Raw genomic sequence first — 22,428 nt, forward strand, 5'->3', positions numbered from 1 at the left:
GGTATGCAATCCCAGCCTTATACTGCATATCAATTCCATTGCATTCCTATGTTATTCGTGTCAACTCTAGCATTTTGACTGTTCATAAATGAATTTCAACATGTATTTTGCTTTGACTGATTTTCAGCAACCAAACCCCCTCCCCTCATGAAACAAGATTTTGAACGCACTGTTTGCAGCAGAAATTAGAGGTGTGCATTCACACAGATAAAGCCAATAGTTTTGAGTTATCTCCTTCAAAAATAAGTGGATTGAAGGGATACAAAGAAAATAAAAAAGAAACAGAAGGAATAAAGCATAAGACAGTGAGAAAAGGAAAGAATTATTTATGAAAAGTTAAAGAAAGAAAATAACAGGATAGAATAAAAGCTATAACCTATGATTTATTGTGCGAGATTAAACAGGGCTTTCGACAGAGCAAATTCTGCATTACTCACTAAAGTGGCAAAGTTCATACATAATCAAGATTTTATTAAGCTTTTATAAAATTAAGTTGATTTATTTTAATGTACTCTCAGTTTGACTGGGGTCTCATCATTTGCCACATAAGAGCTAATAACCAGTTGTACATCAAAGTAAAGCATCTAAATAGATAAAGGGGAGAAAAAGTCTCTTTTTTGTAACACAGCAGCATCTATAAAATAATTTGAAGTACAATGTCATTAAGATACAAACTGTACAAAAATAAATAGCTTTAAAAGGAAGCTTAAAAATAACTACACTCCTTCATTGAAGGTATATGATACCTCAAGTACTCTATATACAGTATTGGAATGCTACATCTGAATTAGTTTTAAAATCTTCCATAAAATATACACATTGTTGTATGGGACTGATATATAACAAACTATTATAGACACCCCAAAGGCAGTACCTCTTAATTATTAAATTACAGTTACTATGATTATAGGTTTGTCGTCTTCGCAATGGCCGACTTGTCAAGCGTTAAGACTGAAACAGCAGCATATAAGACACACTTACAGTATATTAGCCTAACTTCTGAAAGGCAACGTTCTCTAAGATCTGAGGTAGATAACTATCTGGAAAAACAACAAAAGGAAGATATACAGTGGTATTTGCTGTCTTACTACAACAAACAGGTCTACTTTGTTAACCTATTTGGGTCAGTTAGTGCATTTTCTCCATTTGCCTATGGCTACACAACCCTGAAGCTAAACAAGGTTGAGTCTGGTTAGTATGGGCTGTCAGATTGTATTTCTTTTCACATAAAAAGTAGCCATGTTTAGCACTCCTGTAGGAAGCACTCCTCAGTCACAGATTTGGGTTGTTTGGAAAGGTCACATTTATCCTCTTCTGCAGTTTTGCCAGTGTATTCAACACATAACGCAATCCGCTTCCTTTCCCCCTTGCCACAAGTTCTTGAGCAGGAGGACCAAGAGCCCAGCTGCCAAAGTGGGCATGGCATATCGGCACAGGGTCTAATGTCCTCCGGCTTCAATGCTCTGTTACATTCCAAGGACACTTTGCCATCATTGTCCTTGCACTCTACATTCCTCCTTTGCCAACCAGATCCACAGCTACGAGAACATTCTGACCATTCTCCAAGAGTATATTGAGAGGCGATGGACTGTTTGATGGCATTAGGGGACTTCTTGTTTGATCTGGCTTTCTGCTTGCTAAATAAGACATCTTTGGGGATGAAGAAGCTGTACTTCACCCTGGGAGGCAATGTATCTATACTGATAGACAACAGCTGGATTGTAAGTGGCTCTTGCAGCTGTTTGAAACTCTGAATTCTTTCCAAAGTGGTAGAGGAGCCACTGTACTTGAGAATAGCCCCTCCAATCGGAATATCTTGTTCTACTGTTATCACGGAATAGTCTCCATTCAGAATGTACTTATCATCCAGCAACTTCACAGCCAAGTAATTACCGTCATGTTTAATCCCTTTATGACTCCGTTGTTTGATATCTATATTAGTTGCTCCAGCAGGGATTGTAACAATGTCATTATAGCCAAACCTAGGGAGACAAAAATACCTATAGTTAAATCCCATAAAAAACTATTTGATTATGAGAAATTCATGATTTGTTGCAGTGTGATATGAGGTTCTGCCACAATTAAGGGTTTTCATAATGTGAATGAAATGCAGTCTCAAGCCTCTAAAATTATAGTATTATTATCTCCATCAGTCTCTGAATTTTTGATGGACTTTCAACTAAATAAATATGTGGAGATGAAGTAAGTCTCCCTTTTATTCATCAATGTGTCTGTACGGGGTTGAGGTCCAATTTGCCTGAAATTCCTAACTCCATCCAGAAGGAGGTTAACAATTAACGGGTCAAGTACCAGTAGGAGCCCTGCAAAGTCACTACTAATGTTATAGAACTATTCAGACTATCATGCCTATGTTCATACTAGCTCTTTAACTACAGTCATCTCCTCTAGTCCTATTTCTCTTCCCTTTTTCTGAATACATTTGTACTCTTCCTTTTCAACATGTTACCCAAATTTCTTTTTAAATGGTGTTTTAGTCTGTGCCTCAATAGCCAATTGTGGTAAAGCATTCCATGTTCTAATAACCATCAGTATGGAAAAATAAATTTCAAACTTCCCCCCTTCCAATAATATTCCTGACTCTATGCCTCTTTGTTATCAATTTGCCAACCAGTGGAAATAATACTTGATTATTCACTCTCTAAAAACCTTTCATATTTTTGAAAACTTCTATTAGGTCCACCCTCATCCTATTCTGTTCCAGTGAAAAAGTTTTAATCTTACAAGCCTTTCTTCATATGTATAAATTTTCATTCCTGGTATTGTTCCAATGACTAATCCATAATTCTCTTCCAACAATGAGGTGCCTAGAACAACTGTCACCTAACTATTCCTTTATACAAATTCAACATCACTGCCTTGTTTTTAAAAACCAATGCCCTAATGCACAAAACCCAGAATTTCATTGCCTTTTTATGGCCTTTTCTATTTGCAGTCCCAACTTTTATGCATCTATATTGCCAAAGCTTGTACCACTCTTATGTCTTACTGTTTAGGGTATACTTCCCTTCACTGTTTTTTCATACCCCAGGATGTAATACTTCATATTTCTGTGTATTGAACTGCACCGGTTGCTTATCTGTTAATCTGTCTACGTCCTCCTGCAACACCTCCAATCTTCCTCACAAATTGGTCTTGCCCCTAATTTGATTTGATCTGACCAACAAACTTCAATATTATTATTCTTGTGCCCATGCACAAATCAATTGTAAAAATAAAAATAGGGGCAGGAAACAGGAGCAGGGACTGCTTCTGGGTCCCGCACCCACCCCTAGGGGGAAACAGTCAGTCATTGGAACTTTGACTGGGGCGCCTCCTTAGTTGGCATGGAGAAGGCTCCGTGTCCAATTAAAGGCAGCGGGTGTGCTCCCAAGGTTGGAGGGCCAATCAGAAGCCTTCCAGCTTGAGAGGAACACCCACTGCAGTAAACGGTAAAGAACTGAGAGAGTGCTTCAACAAGAAGGTGACCTCTCAGTACTTTTTTAAAACTTTGTTTACAAAATACAAAAAGCAGCCAGGCAACCACTGCGGGGTGGTGGTGGGAGCCCCTCTACTGGGTGGCCTTTTGCTGCACCCCTATCTAGGCCAGCAAGGAGAGCCTGCAGGCCTGCCTGGAGTTCTGGCACCCCAGCCTGACACTAGGTGCCCACCTCCAGGCAGCTCAACTGCCCCCACCCCCTCATCACATTGGGAAACTGGATACCAACTGGAAAATCCCAGTCAGCCTTCTTAATCCCTGGCTAACAAGGCTCTTAATGAGACTAATTGCCTGCCCATCTTGTGGGGGCGGGCGGCCTTGCCGGGCCCTGAATCCATGTCAGCCAAAATGGTTGATGTTGGGAATGAGGTAGGGAAATCAGCACGCCATCTGGCATCACAATTTTTGGGCCCTGTCTGCCTTCGTTCCTGAACTTAGCTGGGCCCAAAATTTAGCCCCCCAAAAAAGTAAAAAGTTCCCAGCACAGATCCCTTGGAGTGACCCACATCTTGCCAATCTGAAAAACATCTATCTGTCCCCCTACTTAAAAGGTACCAACCTTTTAAAATGCCTTTAGGACCAACTCAACTCCACAGATTTTAATTATATTCCTGTATATTTAAAAAGAAATGATTCTAATTCTTTCTGTTCCCCTTCCAAATTTGTCAGATATCCACAATTAGTCAGTAGGGTGAAATGGTGGAGTAAATGTTGACTTCTTCACAGATGCCATATGACTCAGCAAGTGGGATGCTTGAGTGATAATGTCACTCCCTGGATAGTTCTCCCCAAAGGAAACATAGGTTTTAAAGTCAGTTAGGACTAAATTAGAACCTAATTCTTGTAGGTGAGGATCCAACATATAATTCTCTTGCTATGAATCCAACCATTAAGGGATCTGTGTTAATTTTTTTGTCATGTATTTGCTATTGGTAATTTATATTCCTGTTCTCTCTCATCTCCTTATACTCACACCATTCTTTTTGGTCAAGAGGGTGGAAATCTCAAGTTTATTTTCCTTCCTTTCCAAAGCAACCAGCTTACAAATGATTAATTCACCCTTTAGAATAAATCTGAGTGCCAGCATTCAAATGAGATGCCTAATTCAGTATCCAATGCTCGAATGCTTTAACTACTGCCCACTGCAGACTTTTGTTGAACCATTACTATTTATATCAAAGTTTGTAAACTCATAAGTAGTTTATTGCATTTGCTAAATTCTTGCATCTCCATCTATAAAATCAAATCACATAAATATTTCTAAAGTATTAAGCACACATCTCCCACTGTATCATATGGGTTTGGTGACAGCTTTTAATTTTGAAGAGTGCAGAACCTAGTATAGAAATGGACATACTTGGACTTGTTCAGAGAGCCAGTTATTTTCCTGCATGTTGAGCTATTCCCACCACACACTGCGCACTTGTCAAACTTCTTGCTGGATCCAAATACATGATCACAGCCAGCTTTTACGCATTGACCTTGGACACAAATCGATGTGGTATCAGGACCACATGACATTCCATCAATAACCTGCAACACCAAGAATTGATTAAAATTAGTTTGCATTTCATCATCATAAAGATATTTTGATGTCCTACATTTGAAAGTGTGATTTGTATTATGGAACATTGATTTAAACAGGGATAATTGGACAAGGGAAGGGGAAGGGTTGTAGAGTCCTGCTATATTTTATGTCCTGCACCAATGCACACTTATCCAAAAGCTTGCCAGATTTTAAAGTTATTTTATACAATCTGATTAGAATTTATATAATACACAGCATGGTTGATCATGTAGGACAGGCCTGTAAGAATCACATACGAATTTGGTGTAGGATATCCTTTTATTAGGAACAAACATGGTGGTATATTCCAGTCTGACTGAAATTATTTTCTTTCCTGAAGCATAAAAGGATGGGAATTTTACATCAGATTTTTAGTCTAAAAGTTTTAACACTTCAGATGCAGAGACCTTTTTAATTATGAATTTAGATTTCATGATACATAGTGCTGCCATTATGTTTGTTAATTTATCTCAGCATGTGCTTTTGTATCCACACAGGTTTAGCAGCAAGAATTTAATTAAACAAGACAACAAAAGTCACCGTGATTTAATTGGCTCATCTAAGAAGAAATTAGTCAGCACTGACATAAAAATCCAATTTGATGGTATATCTGAATTGTTTCCTTGATAGAGAGAAATTAGGACTAAGGTATTACATTAGCTGCTAGCATTTTCTTATTCTGTCTGTATCGCGCTTACACTGCTAACTGCTGCAGCCAAGATGGAGCTGTGATTCTATAGAACTTTTTTTCCACAGTATCATAACATTTTACAAGCCAGAAGGAGGCCATTTGGTCTTTTGTACCTTTGCCAGCTTTCCAATTAGTCCCATTCCCTTGTCTTTTGCTATGCCCCTTTTATTTTTTCCTTTAAAGGTAATTTCCCCACTTCCCTTTTAAAAGCTATTTTCAACTCTGCTTCCAACATGGTTTCTGTGTAAAAATAATAATTCCCCATCTACTCCCTTTGTTATTTTGCTGTTCATCTTAAATTTATGCCCTCTCGTTACTAGCTCACTGACTCCTCATAGCAGAGTACCTCCCTTCTTCGATTCAAAATATCCCAAACTATCCAAACTACACTGTGATATTTGTGTACAAACAATTACTTACTTAATGCATTTAACCAGTTTTAATGCCTCAACTGAAATAGAAGACAAAGTAATTTCAGAGAAATAAATGTATATTAATATTGGAAAGCAACATTTCTGGGCACTACTTTTTTTCTATTTTGTGAGCCATAAGGATCTATTTGACCAAACCACCAGATTTTCAGAACATGTCATTTTAAGTTGTTATAAGGCATCAGTGATACTTTTCTGAAAACTGTAAAGGAGCCAACATATTTTGCAGTTGGCCCATATGTAATTATTTGATGCTTTATTACAGAGCAGAAGGATCTTTGCAGAATATGTTATTTATTTTTATGATGTGAAATTAGTGTCTCCAAAAATAATTAAATGCAAATGCCACAATATAGTTAAAAGCCTTAAATTGATCACATCAAAGCTCTATGGTGCCAAAACTATGATTCATAGTTATAATTCAACCATTGCAATAAACAGAGCCCAGAGGTGCTGACAGCATGACTATTATCCTTGACAACCTGGGCAGTATTTAAAAATAATTAAGCATAAAATGTTTCAATATCCTTTAAAAACTCAGTGTATAGTTGAGTTACGTTGAGGACATCCAGTGGTTTCTTACTTCATGTTATTTTGCACAAAGGAGAAAAATGCTTGACAATGGGGCTTGCAAATCATAGATGGATGTTTGAAATCTCAGCAGTGAGTGATGCTAGGATTGGAATGTAACTCTTTGCTGGTATGTACATGTCTGTTTCCTTTTAAGTTATGACGGACTGTGAAAAAATAAAGATGCTGTAATCACTGGCAAACACCAAGTAAAAAGCTCATCTAAATAAAGAAAGTGATGGTATTAAAAGATTCGAATAGCTTACTAAAAAGGTCTTCAGCATAATTGCTGCAGTAACTAATATTTTATGGACTATACTTCTATTTTTCTTTCATAATTAAGTATGAAAATATGGCATGATGAAAATCCTTTCAGCAGAACAGAATTTAGCTAGAGACAGTAAGGACAGACATTTAGTGATATTTTGAGATTATAGAAAAGTGCCAATGGGCAAATCACTGATTCACCATTCATCAGTGCATACTCCAGTCCTTCTGGTCATGGTTCGACTTACAGGTGACATTGCAGTGCGTCTGCTTGATAGTAACTCCTTTTTTTCTCCAGATTCAAGTGCGTTTGCTTTTTGGTTATAGCAACATTCTACCCCTTGAGCCTGCTCCACCATTCAATCCGATCATAGCTGATCTATACCTCAATTCCATTTGTTTTGTATTCCTCGATACCCTTACCGAACAAAAATCTATCAATTTCAGCCTTGGTCAGAGTCGCATGTGAGACAATCGAGGTATAATTGAGACTTAATGCCTGAAGAATATTTATGATGGATGCAGTTTTCAAGCCTCTTTAAAACACTTTAAAGTTTTTTCCAGTTTAATGGACTTTTGCTCCGTGTAAACAAAAAATATTCTTTGTCTACTCATGTTTGAAGATGATGCTTACCAACTGCTGTGGTGGGATTTGAACTCATGGGCAGCATGTTATGCAGTGGGGAGGCTGGTAAATGGTTGGAAACCCTTTTGTTCTGTCAGCAAGCTTTGCCAGGCGTCTTTAACTCAGCCACGGCATTAGCATCCTGCTTCCAGGTTTCCCGACCAATCTGAGAGGGCAGGCAGGATGACATGCTGTATCTGTCAAAGGAAGGATTTTTAGTTAAAGGGACCCCAGTAGGGGTCAGAATGGCTGAACTGTATATTGATACCTGTGGCTTCAACAACCACAGGAACAGAAGAGAGATGAGGGAAAGCTGCTCCCTCTCTTGCTCCCCTGGGTTTCTGACTCTTACCTGGAGGTCCTGCTGTGAGTTCTGAGGGACTGAAATGAGGTGATGTTTGCCAAGGATGAGACGATGAGGTCAATCCATCAAAGCAAGCAAGCATGGATGAAAGTGGCCAAGGAAGTGAGCAGTAGAAATGTGGAGACAGTGCCCAAGGGGTTCAAGGATCTCAGGAATGCAGCGAAGATGAGCGGCATCTCATTTTCAAGTGCCAACTCCCACACTCTGACTTTCCCAGCATTCTCCTGCACAATACTCCTCAGACTGACAGATCTTGCAGCTGCACTCATTCTTCTCTCTCCAGACACCTCCTCACATCCCCATCTGAACAGCTAACACTCACACTCCCCCTTATCTTTGTGGCACCTCCCACTGATGCCTTCATGTTATGGGCTGAATTTTGTTGGTGACAATGAAGTCCTGCCTCAGCCAATAGTGGGACCCTAGGCGGCATATTTCTGGCGGTGGCAAATTAAGAGGCTACCGCCAGGGTTGCCGTTAGTGGTGGCCATTGCTGCGGCTTCTACATTGGGGAGAGAGTGCCTCAATGACAGAGTGCCCTCGAAGACAGGTCAGTGTGGTTGGGGGAAGCTAGGGCTTGGCAGCCAGGCCCTGGTGATCGGGGTGGAGGGAGGTCAGTGCTGTTGCTGCGAGGGTAGCCATTGCCGCCAGGGAGCCCCTCTGTGGGCCATGGAGCACCCATCAAGGAGGCCCCCCCAACCAGAATCAGCTGGGAGACCGCCAGGGTTTACCTGGCAGTCTCCCCATGTGGCAGCAGACCTTCTCGACGTGCGCAAAATACCAACAGAGGCATGAAGTGGCCCTTAATTGGTCACTTAAGTGGTTCAATAGGCCGCCAAGTTTTCCACCGCCATAGCATATTGTCAGCAGCAAGAAGGTGTCGGCTCCCCTCCTGTCACCTCCCTCTGCCATTTTGCCAGCCCTCCTGCCTCCCAGCCCATAGCATTTAGGCTGGGAAAATTCAGCCTGTTGTCGTTCCCTCCTCCCCAAACAATCCATTCGTCACATTCAAAACTCTCTGCTTTCTCTCCTTGCAAAAGAAAGTGTGGAACTCCAGAGACAGAGAGAGAACTTGGTGAGGCAGTTGGGGTGAGGGGCTCTTCTAGTGATAACCATCTAGATAGCCATTGACAATATGTGCCCACCTGGTCCACTGGGAGGGTGGTCTTGTTCCAGGCGACTGCAGATATCAGCAATGACCTGCTGTGAAAACCTAAGCCTCCTGTGGCACTGGTGCTCACGTATGTTGAGAGAGCTCTGCCAGTAGACTCTGCGTTGGGGTCTCGCCTTCTTCATGCTGGATTCAACCCCTCTGTCCTGGGGAACAACATGTGGCTGAGGCGGAGGCAGCTGGTGATGCCGTTGGTGTTGTTGTTGCTGCTCCTCTTGTTCCTCATCAGTAGTCCAAGAGAGCTGCACAAGCTGCTCCCATGCCACGGTGAAGGCTGACAGGAGGGAAGTGGAGATCAAGGTGGGTGAAGTGCAAGTCAGGTGGACTGCCTTCAAAGAAGTTGGATGTCACCTGTCATGCAGTAAGAGCACTCTAAGAAGAAATGCAGTGAGCACCAGCCTCTCACCTAGGCAAGGCTGCAGCACTTAAGTATCACTGTTTGAAGGTTTCTCAGTTTGTTAGTTTCACTGACCAAGCCCTCCCCGCTGTGCTCTCGCCTCGTTGACCCTGACACGGCAAACCCATGTGCTGCCTGTTAAAGCCAGAATGCTGCATAAAATATTCAGTGAATGCCTCTTTAAATATTTTAATTATTTACCTGACAGCTCCACGGGGGCTCCCCATCACCTGCAAACCTGGATGTTGGCGGGATCATGTTGGCTTCCTGTCCTGATACCATTCTACCCCTGTCTCCGGATCACTAATTCAGGCATCCAGTAACATAACCACTATGCTACAGTACCTTCAATAGATATGATTTATTTGTGCAATTCATTTCTTTTGGTGAAAAAAAGAATTGATTAACTGGCCAGCTCTGAACACAGAATCAAATAGATCATTGTGATGAAGTAATTTGGGATCTGACAATACAGTAAGATACCAGGAAATATTTGAAAAATACAGTGTTACTCAACTTTAAATTACTATGCTGACAGACTTTGTGAAACCATAGCTGTAAATTACCAAAACAAAAGCAAAATTCAGTGGATCCTAGAAATCTGAAATAAAAACAGAAAATGCTAGAAACATTGAGCAGGTCTGACAGCATCAATGGAGAAACAGATGTTGCTTGACCTGCTGAGTGTTTCCAGTATTTTCTGTTTTTAGTTGTAGCTGTAAATTACTGTCTATTCTAAGGAGGGACTTACTTTGGATTGAAATACTTTAAAATTGCTTCTCCCTCTGGCACGACAGAATAGTTTACACCGATCTCTTGGGGACACGCCAGAGTATTTGGGTATCCAGTTATCAGTCTTCCCAGCCAAGCCTTTGTAATTCAAGCTGTTGTACTTTTCACACTGTTCTTCTCTGAAGCTTTTTCCTATTGCAAAATAAACAGATTCTAAAAGTTACTTTCTTTGTGTCTCATTGGGAATGAGTCCTATTTTTATTTTAAAATATTTACTCTGTTGCAATTTGACTCAAACAGCCAAAACCACAGTTTCTTTTCAGAGCCATGTAAGAGCACAACCTGTGCACCAGACAAAACTATAAGATGCTTACATTTCTGTAAGGAACAAGACTGAAGTGGACTTGTTCCTTTCACGCCTCGACTGCAGCATTTTAGAGAAAACTGCAAATTATTTGTAGGATTACTAGACAGCATTAACATCCCTCACACTGTTAGCTCCATTTCAAGTCTGTCAGAGCAGCATAGAGGAATTTTCCATTGCACCTGCTACACCCGCCATGAACGTGTGATGCTGTTACTGGGTCTTACGTGTGAACATTGCCCATTCATCACCACCATCATCAATCAGCTCATGAGCACAATAAGCCAAACTACTTCAACTTTCATATTCGATTCTATACTACATATTTGGTTTATTTGCAGTTAAGTATTTATTTCTCACAAAGTCCTTGGGTCAAATGGGGCATGAGTGTTACCAAGTTTTGTGAAATTATATATCCGACAAAACTAGAATATGGAAGAATAAATGCAATCATGATGTCAGCAAGCATGCCACCCATTTACACTTTCATGTTGTATATTTTAGCTGCTGTGTGTAATCGCAACATCCCATAGTTCACCACTCCATATTGACAATTCTACAAGTATTCTTAAATGGCTAAAATAATCCATTTACCATTGTTATTCGGACAATCTTGTGTATTGCAGGAACGGTACCGTGTTCGCTGCCCTTCACAATATTTTCCACCATTTTGAGGCACTGGATCATTGCATTCTCTGAATGAAAACTGCACACCTCCACCGCAAGTTCGGGAACATTCTCCCCAGGGACTCCAAGATCCCCAGCTTCCCTGGACAACAGCCTGCAAGAGAGACAAAAACTCAACACCCACCTACCTGATAACATGTGGTCTTAGGAGGCCACGCCTATAGACCTTGAATAAAATTTATGTAATTACTTGTATTACAAGAATTATCTTGTATTTAATCCTCAATTATTTGAGCAAAAGCTTAAAGCAGGCAGCCCCAATCAACACAGTTCCAATTTTCTACCAAGGCTATTCTCATTTTTTTTTAATGCACCATTAACTTTGTCTTGCATTTCAACAGTGCTTTTCCAAATGATTACCCACTATCATTTATGATGTTGCAGGCCTTGAGTTCCCCAACCTCTGCCCTATTAAATATACATGAAGGAAAAGAAAGTCAGGACAAGATTGCAGCAATAAAACATAGACTAATGCTAAGAGTTGTAGTGGGAATTGGGTGAAGCTGCAGGTCCAGACATTATCCTGAAATTTGATTTAAATCCAGCCCAAACACTTTCCCCCTTATGACTGTGTCAGCATCAAGAGCTCCTAGGCCAAGAATATATGTCCAAAGCAAATTAAAGTTTCCTGTATTCTGCCCCAACTATGTGCCTTAACTTCAAATGACTAGTTACTCCAGCAGTGTGAATTTTCAGTGTGAATTAATATTCACTCTATGTATGTGAAACACAAGTAAGATTTATTAACCTTACCATCACTTTACAAAGGTCCCTACGTGGGCAACTGTATTGGGAAGGGGCGGGTGGGCGACCTAATCTTCGACTGCTGGCTGCCCATTGCTTGCCTGAGAAATGAGCAGCAGGCAGTTAAAAATTGTAGGGTGGGGCACCTCTACCTCTTGGATGCCCCAGGCCCTCCCAATGTGATTTTCAGGCAGCCTTTCAAATGACTAAAGCAAGCCCACTTGTTTTGGGTGGAAGGGAGTTCAAATATATAAACTGAGGTCCTATGCTGTTATAAGACAGTACACTTTGTCTTAAGAAAGTTCTAAATAAATAGCGACTTTGTTTTACTGTATTTTCTCAGTTCTCTATTCTAATGATGTCAACAGGATTTGTATATATTTAAAATCATTTGCATTAAAAGATCAGTTAAAACATTGAAATTTGAGGTGGTAAATTCACAGTCAAAAATAAACTCTAGAAAAAGCCCACACAATTACACACCTTACCTTTATGTTAGTTACCTCGTTGGTGCCTATACACGCGCCATCTACACAGATTTTGTTCTGACCACACGGAGTCCCATCTCCCCACAGGAGACTTCCATTTTTCGTGTGACACATGGGTTGATCCTCAATCCTGCACCACAGCTGAGAACACACATCAGAGTCTGACGTGTTCGGACAGTGTTGGTACTCCTCTCCAAAAATCTGTTGGCACTGTGCGTCCAAGTTGTATGCCTGCCCTGGCAGCTCAGTAGGCAATGGAACTGATTTAACAGGAGCATCGAGCAGACAGCCGCCTGTGAACAACACCAGATTCAATCAACAATTTTGTTTATACTTTGTATATTTAAAAGAACTGTTTATTTTTAATGAGTATATTCTACTTTGACAACATCGCTATTTTTACATCGCTATATATACATCAGATGTTTTTTCAGGCATTTCTGAGTTTCATGACATTGTTGCCCTGAACTTGGTCCTTTTTGCACCTGCTTCTATATCTATATTTACAGGGAACATGAAACTGCATCATTCCACTCATCTGCAGTAAATTAATTGCATAACTGACTGTAGTACATAATTGGTAGGTGCCACTGGGTAATTTCAGCCCAGAAGTCCCATATCCCCAGCTGTGAGATGCTACAGAATGGACTAAGGAAATAGGAAAATAGTGGGGAAAGAAGAAAATCAGTTGGAGTTTAATAATAATTGAACATCAATTTTCAAGACCATTTTTTGGAATTAGATAGGGCTGGGAGCACCAACTGTAGCTCTTCCCAATAGCATATGTTCATTTTTAGATCTAGGTTTGTCAAGCTAGTAATCCATTCAGACTCTTGTTTCAAATATTAGTTAGTTAGAGATACAGCACTGAAACAGGCCCTTCGGCCCACCGAGTCTGTGCCGACCATCAACCACCCATTTATACTAATCGTACACTAATTCCATATTCCTACCACATCCCCACCTGTCCCTATATTTCCCTACCACCTACCTATGCTAGGGGCAATTTATAATGGCCAATTTACCTATCAACCTGAAACTCATTGGCATGTGGGAAGAAACCGGAGCACCCAGAGGAAACCTACGCAGACACAGGGAGAACTTGCAAACTCCACACAGGCAGTACCCAGATTTGAACCCGGGTCACTGGAGCTGTGAGGCTGCGGTGCTAACCACTGCGCCACTGTGCCGCATTACATTGGTCTACACCAGTAGCACAAATTGGGCTCATAGCAAATCGGTCGCCAGGTTTACATGGTGCACAATTTTCTTTTCCATTGAAGTCAATGGGCTGTTGATTAATTATGACCCTGTTTCATGCTATCGCCATAGACCAAATTCACCCTGCACGAGTCCAATATTTCATTCAAAAATTCCAGTAGAGGAAAAAAAATTACAGTAATGGTATTGTGGCCTCATATACTGGCATACTTAATAAATATGGCTTCAGTATTTACTAAAATAAAAGTAGAAAATGTTGAAAACACAGGTCAGCACTTGAAGGGGACTAATTATTATAGGTGGAATCCACCATTACTGAAACAGTAGTCTAACTTTCCATTTCAGCTCCTGTCTTTACTGCTATGTATTTCCAGAATTTCCTTTTTGTTTCACCAATGGAAGTAGACTAAGACTGAATCATACTTTAGCTTGTACAATGTGCGAATATAATCAAAAATGAACAGCTCTTCTTTTAGTCCCAACTGATTATGATACCTGGGCCAGTTAAAAACTACTATTGTACTAGCTGCTCTAATTTTTGTTCTGCCTTGAGTTGCAATGTTGAATTTTCGATTTGGTATAGTGTCCGGTTTATGCCAGCACATGTCCACTGTCATTAAAAACGACTGTGAAATTAAAAAGTAATATGGGAATTTCAAACTCCAGCTGAAGCAGTTGAATTGTAGGAACAATCCCACAGCACGAATTTGCAGACTGGAGCCTTGAAATGGTGTTCCCTTCAACATAAGATCAGAATTGGGGATGTTCACTGATGATTGCACAGTGTTTAGTACCATTCGCAACACTTCAGATACTGAAGTCATCTGCGTCTGCATGTAGTAAGTCCTGGACAACATTTAGGCTTGGGCTGATAAGCGGCAAGTAACATTCACACCACACAAGTCCCAGGCAATGACCATCTCAAACAAGAGACATTCTAATCATCTCCCCTTGAAATTCAACAGCATTACCATCATCAAATTCCCCCATTATCAACATCCCGGGGGTTACATTGACCGGAACCTTAACTGCACCAGCCATATAAATACAGCGGCTACAACAGCAGGTCAGAGGCTAGGAATTCTGCGGCGAGTAACTCACCTCCTGACTCCCTGAAGTCTGTCTACCATCTACAAGGCACAAGTCAGGATTGTGATGGAATACACTCCACTTGCCTGGATGAGTGCAGCTCCAACAACACACAAGAAGCTCAACACCATCCAAGACAAAGCAGCATGCTTGATTGGCATCCCATCCACCATCTTAAACATTCACTCCCTCCACCACCAACGCATAGTGGCATACCATCTACAAGATGCACTGCAGCAACTCATCAAGGCTCCTTCGACAGCACCTTCTAAACCTGCGACCTCTACCAGCTAGAAGGTCAAGGGCAGCAGATGCATGGCAACACCACCACCTCAAAGTTCCCCTTCAAGTCACACACCATCCTGACTGGGAAATATATTGCCACTCCTTCACTGTTGCAGGATCAAAGTCCTGGAACTCCCTCCCTAATAGCACTGTGGGTGTACCTACACTAAATGGACTGCAGCGATTCAAGAAGGTGGCTCATCACCACTTTCTCCAGGGCAGTTAGTGATGGGCAATAAATGCTGGCTTTGCCAAGATGCTCACATCCCAAGAATGAATACATAAAAGGATACAAGAGTACAAACACTTAATATGGTTGTCCAAAATTCCCCTCTCCGTTTTTTCAGCAGAACTGTAAACCAGTTTAAAATAAATGAGTTAATATTTGCACTAAAATCGCAGAGGAAGGAATTTCAGACGTATGTAGTGAGCATTCGATCACTATCATTCATAGGAACTCGAAATGGTGCAGAGTCTCTTCAGACGGGCTTGTAAACACATTTGAATTATTATACCCAGTGCCTCAGGTTCTGGATATCTGGCTTGGTATTCTTTTCATCAGCTTTACTCCTGGCTACCTATCACTGGGTATTTTTGCATTAGAGATCCTGTTTATCACATGTAGCAATCGAAGGATAAACTGTATTTACAGGATTGCAGTGCACTTTTTGTGATACTACAAACTGTGGATAAAGATGTGCATTCACAACCCAGTTTACGAACTAAACATTCTGTAGAAAGATCATCCTATTTGTACTTACTGACTGCCAAAGAAAATAAGTCTCAATTGTAAGTGGATTCAATTGACTCATGCGCCAAGTTCTTATTTCTGTGTCCACGTACATTCCCGTGCCAACTTTACTGGCAGTCAGAAAAACAATCTTCATTCAAATAGGGGCCTGGGAACATGGCATGTGAAGCTTTTACTGAGACGTATTGCATGGTTAACCGTGCATGCACAATTTGCGTTAAACTGGTTTAAGAAAGTGGGTTTCAGTTATACGTTCATCTAAACTTGTAAGTTCAGTATTTATTTTTGCAAACTGTTTTTGTGCAATTTGGGAATGAAAAAATATCTCCAATTTACACACAAATAGATTATTAAAAGTCACAAGTTATGTTCCAGCATGGCTAAGATACAATTCAGTGTATCTTGTACATAGACCCACATTATCCTAGCGCTAGGTCTAAATTCTACCTCCCACAGTATCAGCATGAATTTTTTGTTTTCCAAACTACTAGCAATATAGTCCATTTGAGTGAGCTTGTGGATTTGTTGCCCATCAGTGCACATGTGAGGATGCCTTTAGGCTAAAAATCCATGACTTTTGGAAACTGAATCAGGACAGTCACCATTATATGTAGCTCAGTTTCAATTAACATAGTACTGATACTATCAGCGAACAACCATAACAGCATAGACATTTCCTTTTGGTTGTAAAATGTGGAGGATTTTAACTAATATTTAGATTTAAAGAAGTTCCAATGAACTTTACAATAGGTTCCAACAATGATATATCTCAAATGAACTAGAAATAAGTTGTTCTTCAACATTAGCTATGCAGCAGTTGTACATGTTTCATCAAAGCCTAGAAGACAACCACTCCACCATACTGCAGCTGACTAACTTACCGTGACCATTATCAAAGAACTCTGTGATATAAAATGCACTACAAGGAGACCAAGGTAGAGTTCTGTTGAGGCGGATGAACACTGGAGCCATCATATGGTTTTTCCCTAGCTGACCAAACAGCTTATCGCATGTCTTTGAATCATCATGTGGCATGCTCAATTCATGACCTGTCAAAATGAGAAAATATTAACTTAGTCAAATCCAAACTGAATATAGCAAGACTGTACACTTACATTGCCTGCTAAATATACTGAAAGCATGCAACTATTCTAAAATAATTATTATTCAATTTTGGGAACTTTATTGACTATGGTATCACTTAAACTATCTAACAGTAGGAATTGCAAAACTGATCATTTGGGAATAGGCAAGAATAAACATTTTAAGATATCTATATATTCATTTTAGAAATCTAAAATCATGCTACATTCCATCATATAGTTAATAAGACACACTATGAAACTTTAAACAACATGTGGGCTGCTGTTAGACTTCCTGTCTGAAGAACTGAACAGCAGATGGAATTGTTGATCAATGACTTCAGATAAAAAGATGTTGTAATTGATCCAAGTGTAGAATTCCATTATATCAAGTCATTTCCCATTCACCCCTATTGTATAGAACTCCAAGTCCAGCAATAATACTGAAATATATCATTCAAATTCAAGTGTAAACATCCTTCCCAACTATTTGCGATTAATGCCTCACTGTGTTGATCATTGGCAGTCCTGCATATCTTCTGCACGCTAAACATCTCTTGCAAAAGTTCACATCAAGTACAATGATAGTATTTGAACTTACATTGAATTCAAGGCACAGTGATTTAATGAGATGAGGTGCACATACAAACATACATACGAACAAACGAATTAGGAGCAGGAGTAGGCCACTTGGCACTTCGAGCCTGCTCCGCCATTCAATAAGTCCATGGCTGAACTGATTTCTCCACATTTCCAGCTCCGATAACCTTCCACCCCCTTGCTTATAAGAATCTATCCACCTCTGCCTTAAAAATATTCAAACACTCTGCTTCCACTGCCTTTTACATGTTAGTATTATTTATATATTATTTTTATATTTTACATATTACAAATGGCTTTATATTTCAATTAAACATTCATATAAATCTTAATTCAAGCATAATCAAAGCTCAACTGTAAACTGTCAAAAAGTAACAGAATCCACTGCACCTTAGATTTAACAAACCTTTCCTTTTTCACTCAATGGAGTGACTTCAAGGGGGAAATAGTTTGATAATAAGATTAAGATGTTCTAGGTTTTTGTCATGCAAATTGGAGAACTGGAGGATACCAACTCTTTTATTGAGGAACGTCTAATACTATACTAACAATTTGAAACCAGTATTTATTTACATTGATGCAAGGAGTATTATTTGTGGCTGACTCTGAACCTACTTGACCAGAGAAAAAAGACCTGTACATTTATGATGTTACAAACATTCACTGAGCTCTGTGCACAATCCTCCCTTCTTAAGAGCACTGTAGGTGTACCTACCCCCATGGACTGCAGCGGTTCAAGAAGGCAGCTCACCACCACCTTCTCAAGGGCAATTAGGGATGGGTAATAAATGCTAGCCTAGCCAGCGAAGCCCATATCCCAAGAATTAATTTTAAAAAATCACTTAAATACATATTGAATGCGGCAGTGCCCTATGTTAATGTTAAAGATTAAGAATGAAATGTAAAATAGTTCCAACCTAAACCAAGGAACCATTTGCAAACTTGCTAAATGTTACTTTGCATGAATTGCAGTTATACTGCAGGTGATGTGAAACTGAAGTATTACAAGACTACTTCCCTTGAGCTATTCTCAAACTGCCAATCTAAATACAATTTGCGTCACTTCACACCTGAATTACATTATACACTTTTGTTCCCTGCAAAATCAAATTGCTTCATGTTTCTGAAAAATGTAATATAATGGGCTAGTTGGAGAGCAGGAATGCACAGAACCATTTAGTAGTAAAACAAAAAAATGATATCTAGTAAAATGTTTACAGTATTCCAGATGTTTCCAGCACCTTATGACCATGAAAGGTGGAAATATGCCAAATTCACTCTGGAGTACAAAACTGGCACTTTGCCAAACCTACTCTGAGCAAAGCAACAAATAAGGTTTAGCATGTCTAACTTTCAGTGGTGAGGTATAGCTATTCCTTTTTTAAATACATCACTTTTTAAATTTGGTTTAAAAAATGCCTTTCTCCTACTCAAAACAAAAGAAACCTGGAAAATGGGACTATTATGAAAAAATGAAGATAACATTTTTATAAGTATCTAACTCAATAATAGTTAACAGATGCCTATCCATGCCATTTTCGAACAGTGGGGGTATTGTGTCTCTGTAGTAGTAATCAGGTTAGTGCTACTGTATGCCATACATTACTTAGAGTCTAAAGGTTAAATCTGAATGGTACTGTGCCTTTCACACACTTACCCCTATTTTCAAGGATTCAAGCATCTAGATGCAGAAAGGCAAGTCAATTATCACAGTGACTCAATGGTATTCTGTTATGCTGTTGCCTTTCTCCCTAGTCTACATCACCACCCAATTTTTGCTCCATAGATTAGAATGAAATCAAACAATATAATCTATGATCTTCTGTCCTTGTAGCAAGCTGTCTGGTGCTACTTGCATATGGGAAGCGGCAGGTGAAAAGACTAAAAATTTCAACTTAAAAGATGTACAGAAATTAAAAGAAAACTTGCTGATCCTAACCAGACCAGACTGTATTATCTGCCAACACATTCCTTCATATACTAGCCTACCCCTACCTTATCATTCCCCTTCCCACTGGCTCTTGTTGCCTACTGCTGTACAAATACAATATTAAAAAAAACAGACTCCTCCAGCGCAGCCACTGGTACTTATGAAGATTTTTTTTACGTCCAAAATGCTAAGATTTGAGAAATCTTTGTTTTCCTTCCCAAATGCTTTAACCCTTAAAATCCTTCCCAGAAAATATCTTTCTCCCCTTCTCCCACCTACTCTCCGGATGATACTTCAATCAGACGATAAACAATTTAACTAAAAGTTTAGAATGCCATAGAATCAGTCTTTCAGTTTTCTAACTGAACAAGCTGCAAGTTAGATGCACACAAGAGAAAGAAAATGTTGCCGAGGAGATTACTGAGATACAGCCTACTAGGCTAGATGGGATTGAGATTCACAAGGAGGAGGTGTTAGCAATTTTGGAAAGAGTGAAAATAGATAAGTCCCCTGGGCCAGATGGGATTTATCCTAGGATTCTCTGGGAAGCCAGGGAGGAGATTGCAGAGCCGTTGTTGTTGATCTTCAAGTCGTCATTGTCGACAGGAGTAGTGCCGGAGGACTGGAGGATAGCAAATGTTGTCCCCTTGTTCAAGAAGGGGAGTAGAGACAGCCCTGGTAATTATAGACCTGTGAGCCTTACTTCGGTTGTGGGTAAAATGTTGGAAAAGGTTATAAGAGACAGGATTTATAATCATCTTGAAAAGAATAAGTTGATTTGCGATAGTCAGCACGGTTTTGTGAAAGGTAGGTCGTGCCTCACAAACCTTATTGAGTTTTTCGAGAAGGTGACCAAACAGGTGGATGAGGGTAAAGCCGTGGATGTGGTGTATATGGATTTCAGTAAGGCGTTTGATAAGGTTCCCCACGGTAGGCTATTGCAGAAAATACGCAAGTATGGGGTTGAAGGTGATTTAGAGCTTTGGATCAGAAATTGGCTAGCTGAAAGAAGACAGAGGGTGGTGGTTGATGGCAAATGTTCATCCTGGAGTTTAGTTACTAGTGGTGTACCGCAAGGTTCTGTTTTGGGGCCACTGCTGTTTGTCATTTTTATAAACGACCTGGATGAGGGTGTAGAAGGGTGGGTTAGTAAATTTGCGGATGACACGAAGGTCGGTGGAGTTGTGGATAGTGTCGAAGGGTGTTGTAGGGTACAGAGGGACATAGATAGGCTGCAGAGCTGGGCTGAGAGATGGCAAATGGAGTTTAATGCGGAGAAGTGTGAGGTGATTCACTTTGGAAGGAGTAACAGCAATGCAGAGTACTGGGCTAATGGGAAGATTCTTGGTAGTGTAGATGAGCAGAGAGATCTTGGTATCCAGGTACATAAATCCCTGAAAGTTGCTACCCAGGTTAATAGGGCTGTTAAGAAGGCATATGGTGTGTTAGCCTTTATTAGTAGGGGGATCGAGTTTCAGAGCCACGGGGTCATGATGCAGCTGTACAAAACTCTGGTGAGGCCGCACCTGGAGTATTGCGTGCAGTTCTGGTCACCGCATTATAGGAAGGATGTCGAAGCTTTGGAAAGGGTGCAGAGGAGATTTACTAGGATGTTGCCTGGTATGGAAGGAAGGTCTTACGAGGAAAGGCTGAGGGACTTGGGGTTGTTTTCGTTAGAGAGAAGGAGGAGGAGAGGTGACTTAATAGAGACATACAAGATAATCAGAGGGTTAGATAGGGTGGATAGTGAGAGTCTTTTTCCTCGGATGAGGATGGCAAACACGAGGGGACATAGCTTTAAGTTGAGGGGTGAAAGATATAGGACAGATGTCAGAGGTAGTTTCTTTACGCAGAGAGTAGTAGGGGCGTGGAACGCCCTGCCTGCAACAGTAGTAGACTCGCCAACTTTAAGGGCATTTAAGTGGTCATTGGATAGACATATGGATGTAAATGGAATAGTGTAGGTCAGATGATCGGCGCAACATCGAGGGCCGAAGGGCCTGTACTGCGCTGTAATATTCTAATTCTAAAAAAAAAAGATAGACTGGATGGGGAAGGCTGTTCAGCTCAGAAAGAAACTATAAGTCCCATCAAATGCAGAATGATGCCAGGACTTTAGCCTGCCTGAATCTACCCAAAAGCCCATTTCACCTATTTATCATTCCACCTATTGATTACTGGGTACAAAGAACTTTCTGATATCAGTTTGAAATTTGTCTTTTTTGCTAGTTTGAATCTTGTTCTACTGTCACAGTTTAGCTTGAAGCTGTGTTGTAGATTTATTTTTTTCTATAACATATATTACCTTACATACCTTTTAAGATGTCCCTTCTTAGTCTGCTGCTTTCAAAGGTGGAATAGTCCAACCTTTTGCAGTTTTTTCTTATAATGTAGTTCTCTGATGATAGGATTCAATCTAAAGATCTCTGCACCATTTCAAGGGCTTGAATCTCTGTCCAAAAAATGGACTCAAAAGTCATAGTCCTGAGATTTACTCTACAGTACTTTTAAAAGTAGGTAGCACTATTTTTAATCATTACATTTATACTGTCTTTTATGCAGAAGTACTAGGCACTTTACATTGTAGGCTTCACCCAACTATTATCTAGTATATAGTTCCAAGTGTGACAGCTGAGTTGTATCCATTTTGATACTAAACATATCGAATGCATTGTTTTACAAGATAGTCAGTAATATTCGATATGCTCATATCTTAAGGCTTTGTACTCTACCCTGTTTTGCTCATGCGTGAATGAACTAAAAGGAGTATTATAGTAAATAGAAAATGGTTATAAAGTAGTAAAGAAAATTAAAATGATCTTTCAACTCTGTACCCAGCCTTCTCAAGTCAGTTATAGTATAAGTTAGCTGTAACA

General features: G+C 40.1%; 1 protein-coding gene across 1 annotated transcript in view; it reads right to left on the minus strand.

Annotated features, from left to right (window-relative positions):
* Positions 1-450: 450 nt before the first annotated feature.
* The window catches only part of LOC137381399 (A disintegrin and metalloproteinase with thrombospondin motifs 8-like), a 30,301-nt gene continuing 8,323 nt past the window's right edge, over positions 451-22,428 (minus strand). The window contains exons 3-8 of the mRNA XM_068053941.1: positions 16,822-16,989; positions 12,595-12,887; positions 11,270-11,456; positions 10,331-10,503; positions 4,854-5,029; positions 451-1,982 (exon numbers count right to left, since the gene is read on the minus strand). Coding sequence (XP_067910042.1) covers positions 1,244-1,982; positions 4,854-5,029; positions 10,331-10,503; positions 11,270-11,456; positions 12,595-12,887; positions 16,822-16,989 — 1,736 coding nt within the window. The 3' untranslated portion in view covers positions 451-1,243. The remainder of the gene's footprint in view (positions 1,983-4,853; positions 5,030-10,330; positions 10,504-11,269; positions 11,457-12,594; positions 12,888-16,821; positions 16,990-22,428) is intronic.

The sequence above is a fragment of the Heterodontus francisci genome, chromosome 22 (genome assembly GCF_036365525.1).
Source record: "Heterodontus francisci isolate sHetFra1 chromosome 22, sHetFra1.hap1, whole genome shotgun sequence".
In the NCBI taxonomy this organism is placed as follows: Eukaryota; Metazoa; Chordata; class Chondrichthyes; order Heterodontiformes; family Heterodontidae; genus Heterodontus; species Heterodontus francisci.